The following is a 21,357-nucleotide window of genomic DNA, read 5'->3' as shown; positions in this document are numbered from 1 at the left end:
AGGCATGCCAGCCATTATTCCTCATGGAGAATTTGCAACCTCTGCTCTCAAATGCTCTTTCTGCAGCAATAAATATCTTAGCCAGGCTTTGCCAGGTTATATTGTTAGCTGATTCCCACACGCTTCACCCGTGTTTTATGCCCTTCCCCTGTTTCCCTCTCCCTTTTTCAAAACCTCTCTCCCCAGACTATAATGCCTCCTCCTAATAGATTTATTATTCTTTGAGATAACCCAGGATTATTTTTACTGCAAAGACAAACACAGGCAACTCCCTGGGAAATTATTTATGGCCAGCATTTAAAGGAATACCGTCTCTCCCTCTGCCACCTCTCTCCTCCTCACCCCCTTTCCTTCCCCCCAACGCCCTAATAACTGCATGTCTGTAAAATGTTCCTTTGCACCTCGGATGAAGCAGAGCAGTGTTTCTCAACCTTGGCGACTTTAAGTCCTGTGGACTTCAACTCCCAGAATCCCAGATAATTTGATATCCATGAAGTCGCTCAAAGTCAAGCTTGACTTGAAGGAAGCTTTACTTTTGCCAAACACTAAAGCAGTGTTTCTCAACCTTGGCGACTTTAAGCCCTGTGGACTTCAACTCCCAGAATCCCCCCAGCCAGCTCTGCTGGCTGGGGGATTCTGGATGTTGAAGTCCACAGGACTTAAAGTCGCCAAGGTTGAGAAACACTGAACCAGAGTATCGGCTACCAAAGTTTAAGTGCCAGCAAAATCGGGCCATGTTTAAGATGCCACCGCATGTTTTTATTTGTGCCTCTTGGAAAGCAGAAGGACGTTAACTTCGTGCTTTGCAGGCCGGGGTTGGAAGTCCAGAAGGCAGAACCATTAACCAGGCCCAAGGTCAGGAAAAGAGGCTGGCAATGAACGAAACCAACGTCAAAGGCTGCAAAGCGAGTCCAGAGGGGAGCAGCGTCAAAGGGCATCTGGGCCCCAGGACAGAGTCCAGGGAACCGGAGCACCCGGCCTGCGTTGCCCGGGCAGCCTGGACTCCGGCCAGCCCCCTGGTGCCAGAGGCTCCTTACTTATCAGCTGCAGTTATTCACTTAAGAACTGTGGCAAGAAAGGGGGTATAATGGGCTTAGTGACCAAAGTTACAATGGCATTGAAAAAGGTGACTGATGACTATTTTTCACACTTAGCGACCATTTTCACACTTAGCGACCGTTGCAGCATCCTCATGGTCACGCGATCAAAATTTTGGCAACAGATTCGTATTTATGATGGTTTCAGTGTCCTGGGGTCCTGTAAATCACCTTTTGACAAAGTCAAATGGGGAAACAAGATTCACTTATGTTACTAACTTATCAGCTGCAGTTATTCACTTAAGAACTGTGGCAAGAAAGGTGATATAGTGACCAAAGTTACAATGGCATTGAAAAAAGTGACTGATGACCATTTTTCACACTTAGCGACCGTTTCAGCATCCTCGTGGTCACGTGATCAAAATTTTGATGTTTGGCAACAGTTACAATTTATATTTGTAAATTGTAGTTATGTTGAAATAGAAAAAATATATTACAATGCTATTTTTGCGTTGTATGAAAATGTTTGTTGCTCCGTATACAATTTTTAATCAAGCCCCCCTTCCCCCCCCCGGGTCAAAGGTGTCCCCCTTTCCTGAAAATCTGGCCTCCTCCTCCTAAGCGCAGTCCAGGAAAACTGCCCGGCGGGGGGGCTGCGTTTCTCCCTTGCAAAAACCACCCGGAGACGCGGCAGAAAACCGGCTCTTTTTATCATTTAGAGTTTATTTCATTTCCCAAGAGGAGGGGGAGGGGGAGGGGGGAGCCCCCTTCTCTCCCGTCTCCCGGGCGGGGAACCCGCGGGGCCTCGGTGCAAACTTTGCCCGGCTGGAGCGCCTCCCCTGGGCTCTTCTGGCCGCCTCCCGCTCCGCCTCCCTCTGCGCGGCGCCCGAGCGGAGCCGGGACTCGCCCTCGGCCGGCCGTGCAGCGGCAGCAGGGAGGGTCTCCGGGGCGGCTGCATGGCGGGGGCCGGGGGCGCGGCGGGCGGGCCGCGGGTGGTGGTGGTGGGCGCGGGGCTGGCGGGGCTGGCGGCGGCGCAGCGGCTCCTCCTCGGGGGCTCCGGCCGCTTCGCCCACCTGCGCCTGCTGGAAGCCTCGGGGCGCGCCGGGGGACGCATCCGCAGCGCCCGCTTCGGTGAGCGGGGACGGAGGGAGGGAGAGGCGCGTGGCTGGCTCCGCTCCGGCGGGGCTTCCTGGCGAGGCGGCTCCGCTCCAGGAGGAAGGCGGCCCGGCAGAGGCGCCTCCCAAGAGCCGGAGCCCTCGGCGGCCCAGCAGGGCTCCCAAGGGGGGGGGGCGGAGGGGGGGTCTTGCTTGCAGGGTCTCAACCAAGGGGGGAGGGGGAGGAGGGGGCCAAGCCCTGCTAAGGACCCTCATGGCATCCCCTCCCCTGGGTGGGAGAGGAGCCAGCCAGCCCCTCTGCAGGCCTCCTGGGGGGGAGCTGCGATGAAAGAGGGGCTCCTTCTCTCCCCCCCCCAGGAAAGGGTGTGGTGGAGGTGGGGGCGCAGTGGATCCACGGCCCCTCCAAGGAGAACCCCGTCTTCCAGCTGGCATCAGAGGCGGGCTTGCTGGACGAAGAGGCTCTGTTGGAAGAGAACCAGCAGGTGGAAGTCTATGGGCATCCGCCGGGGCCCTTCGCCTGGTTCTCCAGCCGGGGCCGGGAGCTGGACTCCCAGCTGGTGGACTCCATGGGGAGCTTCTTCTGGGGCCTTCTGGAAGAAGCACGGGCCTTCACGCACCTGGATCAACCGCCGGTGCCCAGCGTGGGGGAGTTCCTGAAAACGGCCATCGCCCGGAAGCTGCAGGAATCCCCGGAGAAGGAGGAAGAGACCAGGCGGCTCAAGCTGGCCGCCCTCTACTCTTACTTCAACATGGAGTGTTGTGTGAATGCCACCAACAGCCTGGACGAGTTGGCTCTGGGGCCCTTCGGGGAGTACACCATGCTTCCTGGCCTGGACTGCACCTTTCCCAAGTGAGTCCCCCCCAGTCCCACCCCCAACCCTCCTTTTCAAAAGAATCCAGGGACTTCCTGTTCTCATTTCAACCCCAACTTCTTCCTGGCTGTCCTGGAGGCTCCATTGCTCAGATGTCGCTTTGGACCTTCCCAGCCAAGAGACGTGGGAGTTTCTGTTGAAGTAGATGCACTTCAGCCATTCCTTTACCTGCCTCGGGCCTTCTGTAACCTCTGGGTGGAATTTTAGGCTTTATTCCCCTGCCCTGTTCTGGTGTTTCTCCTCCTTTCTTATAGAGGGCATCTTGGATTCTGAGCCTCCAATGTGATAAGAACAGATGGGCTCCGGGGTCCATTTCAGGCTGCTCACTTTTGGGTGTCTTCCTCCTAGCGGTTTCCAAGGCCTCACAGACCACATCATGGCGTCTCTACCCGAAGGCATTGTGCTGTTTGACAAGCCGGTGAAGACCATCCATTGGGGGAGGTCTGACTTGGAGGAGGGCTCGCCAGGCCGGCTCTTTGGCGTGCAGGTGGAATGTGAAGACGGGGAGAAGATCTTGGCCGACCACGTCATCATCACGGTGCCTTTAGGTAAATCTCCGTGGCTCCCTCTCCACCTGGGCTTCTGGCTGGTTTGGGTCAACCTTTTCCCACCCTACGACACAACAGGTTGACTTTTGTTACCTGGCCAATGTTGCCTGGTTAGCAAGCACTCAGCTGGAGAAGGCCATGGCGGAAGCCCCTGAAGAGGAAACACTTGGGACGCTCTTACCTTAGCTCTCAGATTTGACAGAGTCGAATTGTAGGATTGTAGGTTTTTAGTTTTTTTGTGTATCTTGCCTCAAAATGTCAGGGACTGATGCCATCCATATTCCCCTTCGGGGGGAAAGGGCGGCATAGAAATTTAATAAACTGAACTGAACTGAACTAAAACTGAGAGAGTCAGTGGCCCACATGAAATGGAATTGGTGCAAAGCTAGTCCCTGACATGTAAATTTTCTTTAAAAGTTTCAGAGTTTATTTAACGTCACTTTGTTGCTTTATTTTTTTAAAAAAATGTGCCTAAGTCGTTTGCTTATAAAAGCATGTTCAGTGTATAACGCTGGAACATTTCTGTAGGAACAATAATTGTAAATGTATTTGTTGAATTTATTTTTAAATGGCTGCATGTATGCTTCTGTTTGGGGGGGCCTCGGGCTCTAAGCTGCTGATCTCTAAAGTTTCCTCTGTGAAATCAGGCAGAAAAGAAGTTAATGTTGAAGCAGAAGCCGCCATCATCCCTGGAAAAGGAACTTTGTCTTCCGTTTCATCAAATGAGCTCTTCATTCCCTCTCTTTTCTATTTTGCTTTTAAATTAGAAGACTGAGAAAAAGAAGGCAGGCGAATCAAAACACTTATTTTTCCGCACAAAATAGTGTTTAAGTCACTCTTATTTTTGATATCCAAAGTATTTCTCTGGCCTTCATAATCAATGGATCCTAAAACGCTATCAGGGAAACATTAGATCAGTGTTTCTCAACCTTGGCAACTTGAAGATGTCCGGACTTCAACTCCCAGAATTCCCCAGTGAATGCGAATGCTGGCTGGGGAATTCTGGGAGTTGAAGTCCGGACATCTTCAAGTTGCCAAGGTTGAGAAACACTGCATTAGATCAACACATTTCCTGGACTTCAGCTCCTGTGTTGTTCTTGAATGTTTGCTCAATAAATTCCGACGCGCCCTAAAAAGTTGGCTTTTCCAGCAAGCCGGCCTGGCCTGAATAGAATAAAACACAGGATTAATTTGGTTGTTAATTTTAATTTTTAAAATTTTATTGTAAATATCAATTGGGGTTTTTTTGGATACTTTATTTAATGTCCCTTTTAATTTTTGTGATGTGTTTTCTTTTATGTTGTACGCCGCCCTGAGTCCTTGGGAGGAGGGCGGCATATAAACCCACTAAACCTAAATTTATTCAATAAGGTTTGGAGGCATTTTCCTGGTTTGTTCTAATCTGTGCTCTTGTCATTTCCCTCTTGGTAGGTTTCCTCAAAGGATGCCAGGAATCCTTTTTTTGCCCTCCTCTCCCATCCCAGAAGCGGGAAGCAATACGACGTTTGGGTTTTGGGACTTCCAATAAAATTATTTTGGAATTTGAACAACCATTCTGGAAGCCGGACACTGAAATAGTTGAGGTGCTGTGGGAAAACGAGTCGCCTCTGGAGGAGCGCCCAGCTGATTTGAGAAAGACCTGGTTCCAGAAGATCGCTGGCTACGTAGTTCTCCAGCCACCTGAGAGGTGAGGGGAGGGGGGGTTGAAATGGGCTTCCTGGGGAGGGAAGCTCTCGGAGGAGCAAAGGTCGGATCATGCCTTGAAGCTCAGAGCAGAGGGAGCGGCTGGGCTGAAGCAGGAAGAGCGAACAAGTTACAGTACTCCGTAACCCATAATGATGCTTGCAAGCTTTGTAGAGTTGCTACCCACCTACTGATGCTGTGTTATTTTTACTAGAAATTTAATTAATTTATTATTTATTCTGAAATGTATTTGTCGCCCGCCAGTCTCTAAAGGACCTTCTTGGATGAGAAGTGAAATGTTCCCCCCCCCCAAAAAAAAACCAACCCAAAAATCCAGTTTCTTTTTGGAAAAAGCACCTTTGGGACTTGCTTTGCATTGTTTTTCCTCCTGCCTTTGAATTTACAGGCACGGCCATGTCCTTTGCGGCTTCATCCCTGGGAGAGAATCTGAGTTTATGGAAACCCTGTCAGATTCCGAAGTTCTTACAACTTTGGCTCAAATATTTCGTAAAGCAACAGGTATGTGGTCTTTCTGGGCAAGTGCCGGATGATGTGTTACCATGCCTTAGCACTACTGTTATTGTCTATTAAATTATACCCCAGCCATTTCACGGTTTGAGGCAGCTCTGGGGGCAGATAGCTCAGGATTCTGCTAGAAAGGTGGGCCTAAACTTTCTACCCAGTTTGGGAGGGAGGGAGGATTGGAGGAAGTCCCACTCGTCCTGCCTTCCCTGAAGACCGCAATTTCCTAGTGGACTCTGTGGGATCAAATTGGCAGAAAAGGTGAAGGTGTAATTCGAATGAATTCCAGAGTAGAAATTGAAAATATAATTTGCTCTGTTCGTTTTGGTCAGGAAATCCACAACTGGCTCCTCCGAAGAATATACTGAGATCCCGATGGTACAGTGAGCCTTACACCAAGGGATCCTACAGTTACATAGCTGTGGGAAGCTCTGGGGACGACATTGATCGGCTTGCTCAGCCTCTCCCGGAGGACCCCTCCGGCTCCAAGGTAACCACGGTGGGTCTGGAGCCCTGGGCTGAAAATGTTACACTGGAACATGAAAAGGGTTTTGATGGATAGAGAATTGGTTAAGCTTTATGCCACCTTTGTTTAAATAACTCCGGTATGGTGGACATACCTAATACTCCTTCCTCCTCCTCCTCCTCCTCCTCCTTTCCCCACGACATCCCTGTGAGGTGGGTTGCGCTGAGAAAGAATGACTGCCTCTAAGTCACCCATCTGGCTTTGATGCTTCAGGTGGGACTCCCAGTCCCCTGGTTCCCAGCAAGCTGGTTCTCTGCTTGAGTTTGACAAGCCAGTGAGTTGATTGGCTGATTATTCTTGTCAGTATCGGGGCCGAGCATATCGTTCAACAGTGACCCACAAACACTTCTCCATAAATAGAAATTATTAAATGATAAATGAAATTGAGGAACCAACCTCAGAAGCACCAGGAAAACCATCAGAGAGCAAAGAAAAGGCTTTGGACTTGGGTCTGTGCCCTGAAGCAGATTTCTGTTTGCCTTCCAGTGCAGTACTTTGATTGATAGATAGATAGTGGTTTAGTGGTTTAGTGGTTTATTAGCATTTGTAGGCCGCCCTTTTCCCTGAGGGGACTCAGGGCGGCTCACAGAAAACCAGGGAGAGGGGAATACAATATTAAGACAACAACATATAATAAAAATAGTAAGCAACATTCATTCATCATTCGGGCGGGGTAGCAATTCTTATCCCCAGGCCTGACGGGCGAGCCAGTTCTTCAAGGCTATGCGGAAGGCCTGGACGGTGGAGAGGGTACGAATCTCCACGGGGAGCTCGTTCCAAAGGGTCGGGGCTACTGCTGAGAAGGCCCTCCTCCTTGTAGTTGCCAGCCGACACTGGCTGGCCGATGGAATGCGGAGGAGGCCTAATCTATGAGATCTTATAGGTCGTAGGGAGGTAATTGGCAGAAGGCGGTCTCTCAAGTATCCAGATCCACTGCCATGTAGGGCTTTATGGGTGATTAATAGCACCTTGAAGCGCATCCGGAGATCGACAGGTAGCCAGCGCAGCTCGCGGAGGATAGGTGTTATGCGGGTGAATCGGGGGGCACCCGCAATCACTCGCGCGGCTGCGTTCTGCACTAGCTGAAGTCGCCGGATGCTCCTCAAGGGCAGCCCCATGTAGAGCACATTGCAGTATTCCAGCCTAGAGATCACAAGGGCCCGAGTGACTGTTGTGAGGGCCTCCCGGTCCAGGTAGGGTCGCAACTGGCGCACCAGGCGTACCTGGGCGAATGCCCCCCTGGTCACAGCCGTTAAATGGTGGTCGAATGACAGCTGTGGATCCAGGAGGACTCCCAAGTTGCGAACCCTCTCTGAGGGGTGTAGAATTTGACCCCCCAGCCTGAGTGTTGGAATGTTTGCCAAATCTTTGGGAGGGAAACACAACAGCCACTCGGTCTTTTCTGGGTTGAGCACAAGCTTGTTAACCCTCATCCAGTCCATAACGGCCTCAAGACCCCGGCCCATCACGTCAACCGCTTCATTGATTTGGCACGGGGCGGACAGATACAGTTGAGTATCGTCCGCATATTGATGGTATCTAATCCCGTGCCTGCGGATGATCTCTCCCAGCGGTTTCATGTAGATGTTGAATAGTAGGGGGGATAAGACCGAACCCTGCGGCACCCCATAATTTAGGGGCCTTGGGGACGATCTCTCCCCTCCCACTAACACCGACTGCGACCTGTCCGAGAGGTAGGAGGAGAACCACCGTAGCACGGTGCCTCCCACTCCCACCTCCCGCAGTCGTCGCAGAAGGATACCATGGTCGATGGTATCGAAAGCCGCTGAGAGGTCAAGGAGGACCAGGATGGAGGGATGTCCTTCATCTCTGGCTCTCCAAAGATCATCCATCAATGCGACCAACGCGGTTTCTGTGCTGTAACCGGGTCTGAAGCCTGACTGGAAGGGGTCTAGATAGTTTGCTTCCTCCAAGGACCGTTGGAGCTGGAAGGCCACCACCTTCTCAACAACCTTCCCCAAGAAGGGAAGGTTGGAGACCGGGCGATAACTATTAAGGACAGCTGGATCCAAGGATGGTTTCTTCAGGAGGGGTCTCACCACCGCCGCTTTCAGTGCGGCGGGGAAGTTCCCCTCCCGAAGGGAGGCGGTTGCAACCGCCTGGATCCAGCCTCGTGTCACCTCACTGCAGTTAACAACCAGCCATGAGGGACACGGATCCAGAGCACAGGTGGAGGAACTTACAGCTCTCATGGCCTTGTCCACATCCCCGGGGGTAACGTCCTGAAACTCAACCCAGAGCTGTTCTACTTGATCCCCCTGTGCCTCGGCTGGAACTGCAGGTGTGGAGTCCAAGTCCGACCGAAACCGAGCAATTTTGTCCGCTAAGAATTGGGCATATTCTTCAGCTCTGCCCTGCAGGGGTTCCCCCGTCTCCCTTTTGTTCAACAGGGAGCGGGTTATCCTGAACAGGGCGGCTGGGCGGGGCTCAGCGGATGCAACCAGGGTGGCTATGTGTGATCTTTTTGCTGACCTAAGTGCCCTAGTATATTCCCTGGTGCAGGTGGTTACCATTGCTCGGTTCGATTCGGACTTATCGGACCTCCAACGGTGCTCTAGGCATCTCCTCCGGCGCTTCATCTCCCGGAGCTCCTCAGTAAACCAAGGGGGTCTCCGGGATCCGCCGCCTCGGAGGAGCCGCAGTGGCGCAATCCGGTCGAGAGCCTCTGACGCTGCCAAGTGCCACGCAGCAGCCAGAGTCTCCACCGGACTGTGGGCGAAAGTGTCAGGAATAACCCCAAGCTCTGTCTGGAACCTTGATGGCTCCATAAGGCGCCTGGGGCGGAACCACCTGGTCGGTTCCTCCTCCCTACAGTGAGGGTTTGGCCTCCGGAAGTCGAGCCTCAGTAGGCAGTGGTCTGACCACGACAGGGGTATGATGTCGCTCCCCCTCAGACCAAGATCGTAAATCCACTGCTCCGAGAGAAATACAAGGTCAAGCATGTGTCCCGCTGAATGGGTTGGGCCTCGAATTACTTGGGTCAAGCCCATGGCTGTCATGGAAGCCATGAACTCCTGCGCCCCATCAGAGTTTTCACCGAGCGATGGCAAGTTAAAGTCCCCCAGGACCATCAGCCTAGGGAACTCAACTGCCAGCTCGGCTACCGACTCGAGGAGCGAGGGGAGGGCTGCTGCAACGCTGTTGGGAGGCAGGTACGTAAGCAGCAACCCCACTTGACCCTTGAGGTCCAACTTTAACAGCAAAGACTCACACCCGACAATCTCCGGAGCAGGGACCCTATGAGGAACTAACGACTCCCGGATGACGGCGGCCACACCCCCACCCCTTCCCTGGGCTCTCGGCTGATGCAGCACCTGAAATCCTTCTGGGCACAGCTCTACAAGGGGGACTCCTCCCTCTGGGCCCAGCCAGGTTTCAGTAATACATGCCAGGTCTGCCCTCTCGTCTAAAATTAAGTCCCGGACGAGAGGAGCTTTATGGACGACAGACCTGGCATTTAGCGACAACAGCCTGAGACCAGGGTCCTGACTACTTACGCCATCTGGACTCGGAGTGGGACTCCCAGGGCCGGAAGGAGGGATCTCTGTGATGTAGCGAACCCTCCTTCCCCGGTAATGGCCTGCCCTGAAGTCCCCGCCGTATCTGCCCCTCCCTGTTATGACCGCAATACCCCGACCCTCTCCCGTGTCTCTAGTCCCCTCAACCACCCCTATAGCCCCCGCAACTCCCGGATAGCTGGGATTACTGGCTGGGCAGGCCCAGGAATAACTTTGCCCTTCCTCCTTCCTCCTCCCAGGTCCTGCCCCAGCTCCTCTTTGCGGGGGAGGCCACCCACCGCTCCTTCTTCTCCACCACCCACGGGGCCTTGCTGTCCGGCTGGAGAGAAGCGAACCGGCTCCTCCACCTCTACGACTCGCTCCTGGAGGCTCCGCGTGGGAGGCTGGAAGCCGGCAAGTGACACAGCTGTGCCTTTTTCTGCGCTACTTTCCTCACCAAAGATCAAGAAACGGTTGGGAATTCCTTTAATTCGCCCAATAAAGTTCCAGGAATCCTTGCACCAGAGTTAATTACTGGCAGTATTTTTGCCCAAAGATATGACAACAATGGTGTTCATTATCCCATTTAAATAACCTTCTGCTTATGTCACTGTTTCTACCTCATCTGTTCCCAAAATGCTCCTGAAGCCACCAACTGCCATGGAAAATGAGCCTTTAATTGCATTGGCTAAATTTATATTAAGCCACAAATAAGGAAACCATATCTTGGCTTACCTAGTCACTGATACAAGCATTTTAAGCCATTTTGGGAATTATCTGGCTTTGACTTATTACATGAAAGAACCTAGTCTGTATGTAAACCTAGTTTATAGCTTGGTCTGCTGTACCAATGTGATGATGTGATAAGCTATGGATTTGCATCCTGCATGAACCCACCTGTCAAACATACTTTTTATGTTTTAAGAGCCAAGGTGGCGCAGTGGTTAAATGCAGCACTGCAGGCTACTGCTAGATCAGCAGGTCAGCGGTTCAAATCCCACCGGCTCAGGGTTGACTCAGCCTTCCCTCCTTCCGAGGTGGGTAAAATGAGGACCCAGATTGTTGGGGGCAATATGCTGACTCTCTGTAAACCGCTTAGAGGGGGCTGAAAACCCCATGAAGCGGTATATAAGTCGAACTGCTATTGCTATTGCTATTTATAATGTCCCCACGTTATCTGCTGCCGAGGCCCATCCTTTCAGAGAGCTAGGAAGCCTCTCCGTCAGTTGTCTTCTCACACTGTGCTGAGCAATGTGTGTGTGTCTGTGTTGCTTAACTCTCTATGAATCCATTCATTTTAACTACAATCCGTTTGAAACATCTTCATGGGTTATTAAGCTGATTTGTTTGAGAGAAGCTCTATTTAACTTTAGACGTACTTATTCACCAATACAAACCGGGGGTTATTAAAAGCAGGTGTTCCATTCTATATTGCCGTATAGCAGGGGTGTCAAACTGGATTTCTTCGCGCGCCGGATCAGCACTGTGGTTCTCCGGGGGGGGAGGAGCCAGGACAAATGCTTCCTGCAGCACTCTGCCGACCAAAAACGGGCCCCACGGAGGCCTCCTGTGGCCCCCGCACAAACAGTTTTCGGCCTCCCTGGCCTCCAGCAACACTCTGCGAGGCCACACAACCCATTTTTGCCTGGCAGAGTGCTGGTGGACAATGGCCCGTTTTAGACGGCAGAGACACCCTTGCTATACAGGAACAAAAAGCCTCTCCCTGCATTTACATGGGACACTTATCCACTGCCAAATAGTTTCCTCAAACCAATTTTCTGATTTCATGTCACCTCCTGAACATTAAACTAACCACATTGGTGTTTACTAGAATGCAGTGTGGCTGCCTCTCTACGCTCTTTCCCCTCTCAACTTCTGGTCACTTCATGGAAGGATCCTTGTACTCTTCTTCGCAACAGGATGGGTCCAATGGTTGACCGCTGCCTTGCGAGATGCTTTTAGGGGCTCTTCTCCTCCTGGTATTGAAATTCCCTGCTGCTCTCCCATCCAAGTATTAAGTAGGCCTTCTTGACGTGTTCTTACAACCTCTGTGTAGACACACAGGCTGCCTTGGTCAAGAAGAGACACTCAGGGTATTGTCCGCAGAGCTCCATTCTTCTTTCTCATTCAGTGTAATCTCTTCTAGCAAAGTTGATTGAAAGAAAATGTGGCCAAATGCTATAAAACATTAATATCTGAAATATGCTTTCATTGCTTTCCCCAAAACGGTTACGTAATTTGTATTTTATAAACCAAACCCTTTGTTAGAAATTCTGGTTTTCAGAAACTCAGTGGAAAAACCATTTGTGGTGTAAGGGAGTAAGATGGTGACACACATTCATTAATCACTTTTTAAATATTTTATGACACCGTCATTGCTGAGTTGATCTTACAACAGTGATGATAAAGTCATTGTCCACTCAGACTTACAAATATGCAGGGAGAAAAATCTTTTTGTGCAAGGCTCAAATTCTTCAGAGTGTCCTGAATAAAGCTTAGAGCATATTTATGGAGTATATTCTTCTCACGGAGAGAAAACTGAGAATCCTCTGGCTGTTATTCTCTTATCGGTCCTTTTGCAGGGCAAAAAGTCTTCATCTACAACTCCAGCGTTGGAGGAGATGTACCTTAAATATTTGCCCTGTCACTTTCTTATATTTCTCAGCCTAACCATAGCTGTATTCATAAGACACGCTAAGTCGCATTTTTGTTTGTTTTGTGCAAAATCAGCTCGGAGTTTATAGCCCACGTAGCGCAATGTGTGAATCCAGGAAGTTGGGTTCTCTATTACTCAGCTAAGCTAAGCAGGTTTAAGTGCAGTGTGAAATAGAGTCAGAATTAAAAGCAGCAGAATCAATCTCCACCTGGCGATTTCAGGAAGCACTGAATGATCACAGCCCCTTACAATTCGAAAGAACAAAACCAGGTTGGATACAGTGCCAACACCATCCACTGTCAGAAGGTGGCTGGGAATTAGGGAATTATGCTTAAGTTAACCCAAGCAAATTGTACAAGCACAGCCTACGGTGTGTAAAGCCAGTCACGCTCCCCGTGGTTTAATAACAGCTGCACATCCGGAGCCTGTTGGGAGATGGGTCTTGGAGCCTCAAGGTGGGTGCCGGCCCCTTCCGAGGCAGCCTGGTGTGCTGCCCGGTCCAAGAGCAGCTAATACCAGTTGGTGCAGCAGATGAGGAACCGGGCGTCCTCCAGCGGGGCCAGGAGCCAGGCTTGGCAGTAGCTCCTGGGGCAACCGGCCTCCTCGGGAGGCACCGGAGGCAGCTGCCCAGGGCTGCAGACGGCATCTTTCTGGATGGGCTGCTCCTCCAGGTGGGCCTCGGTGGGATCCAGCTCAGCTGCTGCCAAGGGGTCTCCGGGGTGGTCGGAGGAGGTCATTGCGAGGGGCTGGGAGGAGGGAGAGAGAGAGAGAGAGGAGGACTAAGGGCAGAAGCCCCGCCTGGACTCCACGGGGGGTTTTCAAGCCCAAAGAAGGGGAAAGGGGGCTTTGCCCCACCTTTGAAAGAGGAGACAGAGACGATGTCGGTAGGCGGAAGGAAGGAAAGAGAGAGAACTATAATGCAGTGTTTCTCAACCTTGGGAACTTGAAGATGTCCGGACTCCAACTCCCAGAATCCCCCAGCCAGCATTCGCTGGCTGGGGAATTCTGGGAGTTGAAGTCCTGGACATCTTCAAGTTCCCAAGGTTGAGAAACACTGCTATAGTGGATGGATGGATGGAGATAGATAATGATGGATGGATGGACAGACGGGATAGACAGACAGCTCAAGGGGGGAATCTCTCTGCCCGGGGGGGGGGGCTGGGCCGAGGGGGTCCCCCAAGGTCATCCAGCCGCTTCCCTGCTGCTGACCCAGCCGGTGGGAGCCCTGCTTGGCGAGGCTCCCGGGGGGTCTCGGGAGGGCAGGTTGGGGGGCTCAGCCGCCCTCTCCGCCGAGGCGGGAGAGCGGCCTCACCTGCTGGCCCTCCTCCCCGGAGGGCTCCTTCTCGGCGCCTTCGGCCTCCAGCGCTGCCCAGCGCCCGCAGCCGCTTCCGCCGCCTCCTCCGACGGGCGACTGAGCGTCACAAGCGCCTCCTCCGGTGGGAGGGGCTCCGCAGACGTCATCCGGGGGCGCCCGCGGGGGCCTCGCTGTCGTCACCCGAGCGCGCCGCCTGAGCCGGAGCGGCCTGAGGGGGCCCCGGGAGGCGCAGGATGCGGCTGGCGGCGCTGCTGAGGGCGGCGGCGGGAGGCGGCGGCTGGCGGGAGCGCTTCGACTGCGGCGGCCGCGACGTGGCGCGCTGGTTCCCCGGGCACATGGCTCGAGGCACGGGGCTGGGCGGGCGGGGAGCCTCCGTCGGGGGGTGGGGGGGAGGCGGCGGTTGTAACGGCGGCTCTTTCCTCCCGCAGGGCTGAAGGACATGAGGAGGAGCCTGCGCGCCGTGGACGGCCTGCTGGAGGTGCACGACGCCCGCATATCCTTCGCTCAGGAGAGGCTGGGGAAGCGGGGGAGCCTCCTTGGCCTAGCGCCCTCTGCCCGAGCCTCCGCCTCCCCCTCGGGCGCCCCCGAGAACGGAGCAGGGGCCCCGGAGTGGAGCCGGCCCTCATAGCAGTAGCAGTTAGACTTATATACCGCTTCATAGGGCTTCCAGCCCTCTCTAAGCGGTTTACAGAGTCAGCATATCACCCCCAACAACAATCCGGGTCCTCATTTTACCCACCTCGGAAGGATGGAAGGCTGAGTCAACCTTGAGCCGGTGAGATTAGAACAGCCGAACTGCAGATAGCAGTCAGCTGAAGTGGCCTGCAGTACTGCACCCTAACCATTGCGCTACCTCGGCTCTGATATGCCGGCACAAGGCAGCCCTTCATCTGGCCTGGTACAAGGGCTCCTGGCTTTGGGGCTGGACTAGAGGACCTCCCGGGACCCTTCCAGCTCTAGGACCCCAAGGCTGCCTCCGGAGGTCTCTGCTCGCAGACCCTGTGGGGGCCTCCTGTGCCTGGAGGTGGGCAGGGGGGGCTCCCTCTCCTCCCTCATTGCTCTGCCTGCAAGGGAGACTGGCAGCATCTGCTCTGGATTGCCCTGCCTCTCAGCTGCAGAAGAGCCACCAAAGGGGCAACCCTGCGATGGGAGCCGAGCTTCCCCACACGCATCACCTCCCTCTGCCTCTCTCAGATACCCTGCATTGTCCACATGGGATAAAACCTCCCTCCTCTCCCAGAGCACCTGGGCTGCCTTAGCAGCAGGGCGACCGTGAGGCAGAAGCCAGGTCGGGAGAAGAGGTCCCTGGTAAACCATAGGTAGCCTTATTGCTGGGAAAGGAGACTCTGCGTATGAGCTCACAGTCCAGCCTTTTGCTTTTAGAGACACTGGTTGCCCCTTTTCACGGTTTCCACAGCTTTTTATGTTGGTGAGGCAGGATTTACCTTTGTAAGATCCAGGCTGATTTTCTTGAAAGAAACTCTGTTCTTCAGTAGGAGTGCAGTACTAGCTTTCTTCCATTGACTCCCATTTCCACCAGCTCCTTTGGAACAGACTAATTAAGGTGGCCAGCCGATAATTTCCTCTGACCTCCTTCCTAAGTTTTGAATTTGAGGATGACAGAAGTCGGGCTCCCAGGCTGCCTTCCCCTCCCAGTCTTCATGGTGCAGGTAGTAAATCTGTGCTCCCCGCTGTGCATCTGGATTCCGGGTCTTTGCTTCCTTAGCACATGCACATTCCACTTTCCGGCCGGAATCCTGCCTTGAATGAGGTCCTGGGGATCCGCCCACATTTGCTGGTGTTGAATAAAATGGATTTGGCAGATCTGACCCACAAGTCGGTGAGTGGGGAGTCTTGGCGGTTTTTCCTCTTTCCTAGATTGCAGCCTGAACCAGAGTTTGGGAAATAAGGGTCCAATTAAGGATATGTAGGATGGGAAATAGTCCTTTTAGTTTGGATTGCTTGTTAGAATGTTGGTCCTGTCAAACAATTCATGCTAACTTTACAGCAGGGAATTTGAACTCTTGCTCTTGTTATTTGTGTCTGATTTCAGATCCGCCTTTGCCTGTTTGACAACACTTGGCTTCTTCATCTTGTCTTGTTGATTACTTTATTGATTAATCAGCCTCTTGCCTTACTAATACGTTTAGTTAGCCTGGGTGGCTATGAAGGATGTAAATTATAACAACAGTACTAATACTTCCTACGAATCTCTGATCTGCTTTTAGAGAATTCTGGAACTTTTGGAACAGCAAGGTTTGCAGCACGTTGTCTTCACCGATTGCTTAACAGATGAAAATGTCAAGAAGGTAAAATTATATAAGCCTGGACGACGAGAGTTCCTTATTCTAGAACCAATCTTCCTCTTCACTGAAGGATAAAGCAAAGCGGTTGGTGCAAAGGAGTCGTGGAGTTGGCAGCCCTTGATGTTTCTTGAAGGAATAATTGAGCTCTGATCAGTTTTATCTTGCAGTAGAGCTGTGGGGGAGGGGGAAAGAGAGAGAGAGACAGGTAGGCAGGGAACCTTAGTTCCCCCCACCTGAGGACAAAAAAGAGCCGCAGTTCCACTGAATCCGTCGTGTCTTTTCTTGCAGCTTGTTCCCATTCTCACAGGGCTGATCAAAAACAGCCAGCGCTATCAGAGGGCGGAGGTGAGTTAAACGGGGCATTTTGGAGAACAAAAACATTGCTGTGCTTTTCCTGCGTATTCAAACAGCCACTTGGTTCAGAACAACCAGGACCGTCCTGCTCTTTTCTCTGGCAAAGTTCCTGAGGGCTGGAACGGATTCATTTTTAGTGAGCTTGATTGGGCACTCCATTAGATCTGCCCCCTGTACGTATGTGTGTGTGTGTGTGTGTGTTTGTGCACCTTCACATCGGTCTTGGTGACCACCCTTGTTGTAGAAAAAACAGGACACGCAAGCCAGCTCTTCAGGGAAGGAATAGTTTATTCGCGCAGGTTCATAGCAGCGCCAGCAACGACGGGACCAACACCCCCCCCCCCCGATGCAATCTCCTTTCATTCTTGGGGGGCCCTCTCTCGCACGCCACTAAACCACCCGCTCGCCCGCATTCAAACCATCCCGCCCCCTCCTGTCTTTCGGCATAGGCTCTCTGGAGGGGGAGGGAGGTTCTTTCCAAAGACTGCCTTCTTCCCTTCCCTCCTGCGGCTGGAAAACAGACATTTTTACAGCGGTGCAGAAACAGTCCCGGGCCGTCAGTTCCGGCTCTCCCTTCCCCAAGCAGGTACCATTGCTGATTGAGCCACTTTGCTGAATCCGGTGCGGCGGCGGGACTCTTGCCATTGCTGAGAGCTTCGCTGGCAGCGGCTTCTTGCCTTCAGAGAGCTTTGGAAAGCCTCGGAGAGCAGTTTCTGAAGAAGCCCAGGCGACTGAGAAGAATTTCCCGCCATTACGAAAGTCTCCGAGGCTGTAATAATTGTACGGGGTGTTTGCGCGCAGCTGTGTTTTCCACGGTGTGGAGCCGCGGCGACGTTCTGCGTGGCCAGCGATGACTCCGGAGCCCATCCGCGGGGGATTTTGAGGAACGCGAGGGGGAATCTAAAGTTTGGAGTTCCGATGGTCTTAGCGACCCCTGTGAAAAAGTCGTTCGACCCCCAAAGGGGTCGCGACCCCCAGGTTGAGAACCGCTGCTTTAAAGGATGAGCCCCTTTGGCTTCTGACTTTTCCAGCCCCTGGGAATATCTCTTTTTGAAATGCAGCTTTTGTTAAGAGCAGATGTTCATGGCCAGCAGATGTTCAGAGCAAAGGCTCCAGGACATACGGAGTGGGCCTTTGTAGGTTTCCCCTTTCCAGCCGTACAAACACCTCAACAGAGAGAAGAAATGTTTCCGAGGGGTTGGCCCAGGTCCAGGTTTCAGCCATCATTGGCCTGAAATGAATGGGACTCTGGATATCGAGAAGGTTGTTTCCATATATGTCACTTTCTAGAAATCTTCCAAAATCTTTTATTTCTTCATTGCACCAAGTGTGTTTTCAAGGTTACTTTCAACTGTTTCTGATTGGTTCCAGAATGTGGATAACAACATCATGGTGATCGGAGTGCCGAATGTGGGCAAATCCTCAGTCATCAATTCACTGAGAAAGCTGCACCTCGGGAAAGGTATTTCCTGTTGCTTCTGGCCAAGCAAACCGATGCATTCGAATTGAGCATTCAGTAGAATCGGTACGCAAGGAGGAAAGTCGTGAGCATATTATAAAACATTATAAAACATGGCGGTCCGGTTCAAATTTGCAGAATGTTTCATATTAGTGATCAATTCTTTCAAAAGTTAGAAATCTAAAAACCCAGCTAAGTAAGTTCTTGGATGCCAAGGAAAGAGTTGTTGGAGAGAGAGAGTTTTTCAGAAATCTGTCCAGCAATGGTGGGAACTGGGTTGAGACAGTTAAACGTGGGGATGGGACTTCCCTGCTTGGTTCCCAGAAAAGGACTGGTGAGCCAAGGAGGAGCCAAGATCTCCTTTTGATTATGGTTGATTATTGGCCTGAAACAAGAGGGACAATTAGTTCCTCAGATAGTGACAGCCGTCTTCAATTGCACATCATTGCCTTTTTCTTTTCTTCCTTTCCCTGCGACAAAGGAAAAGCCGCGCCAGTTGGTGGGGCGCCAGGTATAACCAGAGCGGTTCTGACCAAGATCCAGGTAATCTAAGAGTTTATTCAAAATGTTGGTTCTTCAGTAGAGGAGACCTGAATGCAGGTCTAGGGAGGGGGTGCCTGAGGGAGCCCATCATTTTCAGCAGAGCTCGGCAGATGCTCCCGTCTTCTTCTCCTCCCTTTTGACTGACTGATAATAGGGTTGGTCTTCTTAACTGAGTGGCTTCCTCTGTCACTCCCGTTAGGGAGGACTGCTTGGAGGGATAACGGGGATTAATAACGTGGCATAGTCCAACCCCTGTTGGCTTAGAGGTCCACGTAATTCTAAGATTAAAATGAGCCGTATTTCAGGCTTTTGTGGAAATAAAAGAACTGCAACCAAATCTAGTAACCAATTGTTGCATTATAACAGTTTTTAAAACAATATGTCTCAAACAACTGTGCCTTATCTCCCGAGAGCCACAAGCGGTTAAAGAATCTAGATGATGCTGGGAGTTTAGTCCTGTTTTAGGCATAAAAGTTGGTTGAGCAACCTTCGTTTTGTTAGTCACGGTGGGTAATTCTAAAGAAAATGGAAAACAAGTTGTTGTCTTCAATCAGCTCTTCCGCAAGTCGGAAACCGTCACGTCCTATAATTCTCCGCGGCAGTTTTTGAGGGTACAAAATTGAATCCGCTACCTTCCTGTTCCAGGTGTCTGAAAAGCCCCTCATGTACTTGCTGGATACTCCTGGGGTGCTGTCCCCCCAAATTGAGTCCGTTGAGACAGGGCTGAAGCTGGCACTTTGTGGTGAGAGGACTCTGAGTTGTCTTACAATGTGGGATAGGTGGCTGTACACCAATGGGGCTCCTCGTTTTGGAGGTGGCTAATAGACCAGTACAAGACCTCACCTCCACCCCGTCTTCTCATTGGTTTTTTTTACCCATTTCAGCCATCGGTGTTAAGGTTTCAGCTTTTAATGCCTGATGGTTTAAGGTTTGAGTCCTATAATTGTTTCCTTCTTTATTCAGAGTGGTATAAACCACCCAGGGTTCCGTGGTGGAGGGTTGGGTAGCAGCCACGTTTAATAAATAAATGAGATTAAGGACTTGGACCAGAATCGAGACAACTAGATTCAAGTCCCTCCTTCCCACTCCCCTTCCCCCTTGGCCAGATTGTAGCAAGGATCAAGGAAGACACACACACACACAAACACACAGAGGGAAGCTGCCTTGAGCCCTTGGAAGAAAAGGCAGGCCGGGCAACTGAACATGAGAATGGGAACGATGGGGTTGGTGGGCGAGGGAGCCTTCAGGTCCTGCTGGATGAGCACAGGAGGGCCCTGCAATCGGTCTGCTTTGCCAAGGAAGGAGGCCAGCCAGCAACCGCTTTGCCCAGCAGTTTTGACTCGGGCTTCTCTTTCCTCGCAACTCTTCATCTGCCCCTTTGTGCAGCCTGTCACTTCCTTGGGTGACACCTGCCGTCTCCACAGCCTTGAGAGTCTTAATTCCCGCACCGTTTGTCTAATGTCTGTGGAGTCCAGGTGTGTTGCATCCTCTCCAAATTGGCATCCGCCTTTAAGCCTGACTCTCCGGCTCTGCTGCTGCTCTGCGTCTGGGGCTGTTTTGGGCTGCAGCCGTCGTGCCGCTGCCTGCCCTACTTTGCCAGCAGGGCTACCTGTACATTTCCCTGCCCTCCTTCCTTTACTCAGGAGCAATTCTGGATCACCTGGTGGGAGTGGAGGTCATTGCTGACTACCTTCTGTATGTGCTGAACCAGCAGCAGCAGTTCAGGTGAGAGGGGCCCCGGAGCTGCTGCTGTGAGGGCCCAGGGGGACCCTCCACAAGCCTCAGGCCTCTTTCTCCCCCCCCCCCCCCACTCCTATTCCGCAGCTACGTGGAGCGTTACGGGCTGAGCGGCCCCTGCGATGAGGTGGAGAGCGTCCTCAAAAGCATAGCACAGCACCTGGGCAAGGTGCAGAAGGTCCGGGTCCTGACGGGCACAGGTGAGTCCTCCTTCTCTGGTCACCCGGGGGGGGGGGCTTCTGAGCAGAGAGGGCAGATTCCACGGACGGACGCTTAACAGAGGGCCCAGCTTTAGCAGAGCAGGTTCTTCTGACCCTACCAGTCTGGAGGGGTTTGGGGTCTCCCCTTTTGGGGAGGAAAGACCCCCCCCCCCAGGCTGAGCCCTGAGGCTTCTGCTCCTGTCGGCAGGGAATGTGAACGTCTCCATCCCGAATTACAACGCAGCAGCCTGTGACTTCATCTCCGCCTTCCGCAAGGGGCTTCTGGGGAAGGTGATGCTGGATCAAGGGGGCGAGGGCCTCGCCTGACCTGGCCCTTTTCCTCTGGGAAGCCCCCGGGGCCTGCCAGGAGGAAGGAGCCGCACTGCCTTTGAGGAGCCCTTTGGCTTTCTTCAGAAGCTCAGCTGGGTTGGGCCTTGCAACGTCCAAGGGGCCATTACAGCCGGGCCTTTTGGGGGGCAAGAGGTGATGCAAACTCCCTTGGAAGAGTCTCCCCTTGGACCTCTTCTACGACTCATCCTGGATCATTTGGTGTCTGTTTTCCAATCCTCCGTGCCGTGTCTTGCCTGGGGTGACGAAGCAATAGCTGGAGAGATCTATTGTTTGCCTCCCATTTGATTGCATTGTGACCTGTTCAAGGCCAGGTTCACAAATGCTGCCATCCTACAATGAAATTAACACCCTGTTGCAAGTTAAACTACTGCTATCCCATGTTTTGTAACAGAGCTGCATCCCATAGTTTGGCTTCCCCTTTTGGATATTACGAATAAACAATTTTAAGATTGCTTTTCCATTGGCATTGCACCAACTTCCCTCCTGCCAAGGAAGAAAGAAAGAAAACATCAGGGATGCAGAAGACACAAAGGATAAAAGCAAGAATAAGATGAAGATGCAAACTGACTTATGAAGGAGAGAAACACCAAGAACTAAGGAGACATTTCCCGACAG

General features: G+C 52.2%; 2 protein-coding genes and 1 long non-coding RNA gene across 3 annotated transcripts; 2 read left to right on the top strand and 1 right to left on the bottom strand.

The window, feature by feature from the left end:
- Nucleotides 1-1,978: 1,978 nt before the first annotated feature.
- On the top strand, nucleotides 1,979-10,347 carry PAOX (polyamine oxidase). The gene is made up of 7 exons (XM_032226212.1): nucleotides 1,979-2,168; nucleotides 2,510-3,002; nucleotides 3,373-3,572; nucleotides 5,004-5,259; nucleotides 5,662-5,774; nucleotides 6,110-6,267; nucleotides 10,082-10,347. The coding sequence occupies exons 1-7, from the start codon at nucleotides 1,994-1,996 to the stop codon at nucleotides 10,241-10,243; spliced, it is 1,557 nt and encodes a 518-aa protein (XP_032082103.1). The 5' UTR covers nucleotides 1,979-1,993; the 3' UTR covers nucleotides 10,244-10,347.
- A 1,815-nt stretch (nucleotides 10,348-12,162) lies between these two features.
- On the bottom strand, nucleotides 12,163-13,899 carry LOC116514601. Its single transcript, XR_004256148.1, has 2 exons — nucleotides 13,790-13,899; nucleotides 12,163-13,223 (listed from the first exon to the last, which is right to left on the bottom strand). It is a non-coding gene; the product is annotated as an uncharacterized LOC116514601 (long non-coding RNA).
- A 73-nt stretch (nucleotides 13,900-13,972) lies between these two features.
- Nucleotides 13,973-21,357, top strand: MTG1 (mitochondrial ribosome associated GTPase 1). Its single transcript, XM_032226213.1, has 11 exons — nucleotides 13,973-14,137; nucleotides 14,221-14,285; nucleotides 15,528-15,632; nucleotides 16,021-16,101; nucleotides 16,387-16,443; nucleotides 17,824-17,914; nucleotides 18,393-18,454; nucleotides 19,100-19,196; nucleotides 20,098-20,179; nucleotides 20,279-20,391; nucleotides 20,600-21,357. The coding sequence occupies exons 1-11, from the start codon at nucleotides 14,026-14,028 to the stop codon at nucleotides 20,716-20,718; spliced, it is 984 nt and encodes a 327-aa protein (XP_032082104.1). The 5' UTR covers nucleotides 13,973-14,025; the 3' UTR covers nucleotides 20,719-21,357.

This window comes from Thamnophis elegans, chromosome 11 (assembly GCF_009769535.1).
Source record: "Thamnophis elegans isolate rThaEle1 chromosome 11, rThaEle1.pri, whole genome shotgun sequence".
NCBI lineage: Eukaryota > Metazoa > Chordata > Lepidosauria > Squamata > Colubridae > Thamnophis > Thamnophis elegans.
This window is presented reverse-complemented; position numbering and strand designations above follow the sequence as displayed.

Bases quoted from the DNA above. Each gene is read 5' to 3' on its own strand.
- PAOX (XM_032226212.1), top strand. From the start codon at position 1,994: ATGGCGGGGGCCGGGGGCGCGGCGGGCGGGCCGCGGGTGGTGGTGGTG. The intron at 5,260-5,661 runs GTGAGGGGAGGG...TTGAATTTACAG, and splicing joins GTTCTCCAGCCACCTGAGAG to GCACGGCCATGTCCTTTGCG. The intron at 6,268-10,081 runs GTAACCACGGTG...TCCTCCTCCCAG, and splicing joins AGGACCCCTCCGGCTCCAAG to GTCCTGCCCCAGCTCCTCTT.
- MTG1 (XM_032226213.1), top strand. From the start codon at position 14,026: ATGCGGCTGGCGGCGCTGCTGAGGGCGGCGGCGGGAGGCGGCGGCTGG. The intron at 14,138-14,220 runs GCACGGGGCTGG...TTCCTCCCGCAG, and splicing joins CCCCGGGCACATGGCTCGAG to GGCTGAAGGACATGAGGAGG. The intron at 17,915-18,392 runs GTATTTCCTGTT...CCTGCGACAAAG, and splicing joins AAAGCTGCACCTCGGGAAAG to GAAAAGCCGCGCCAGTTGGT.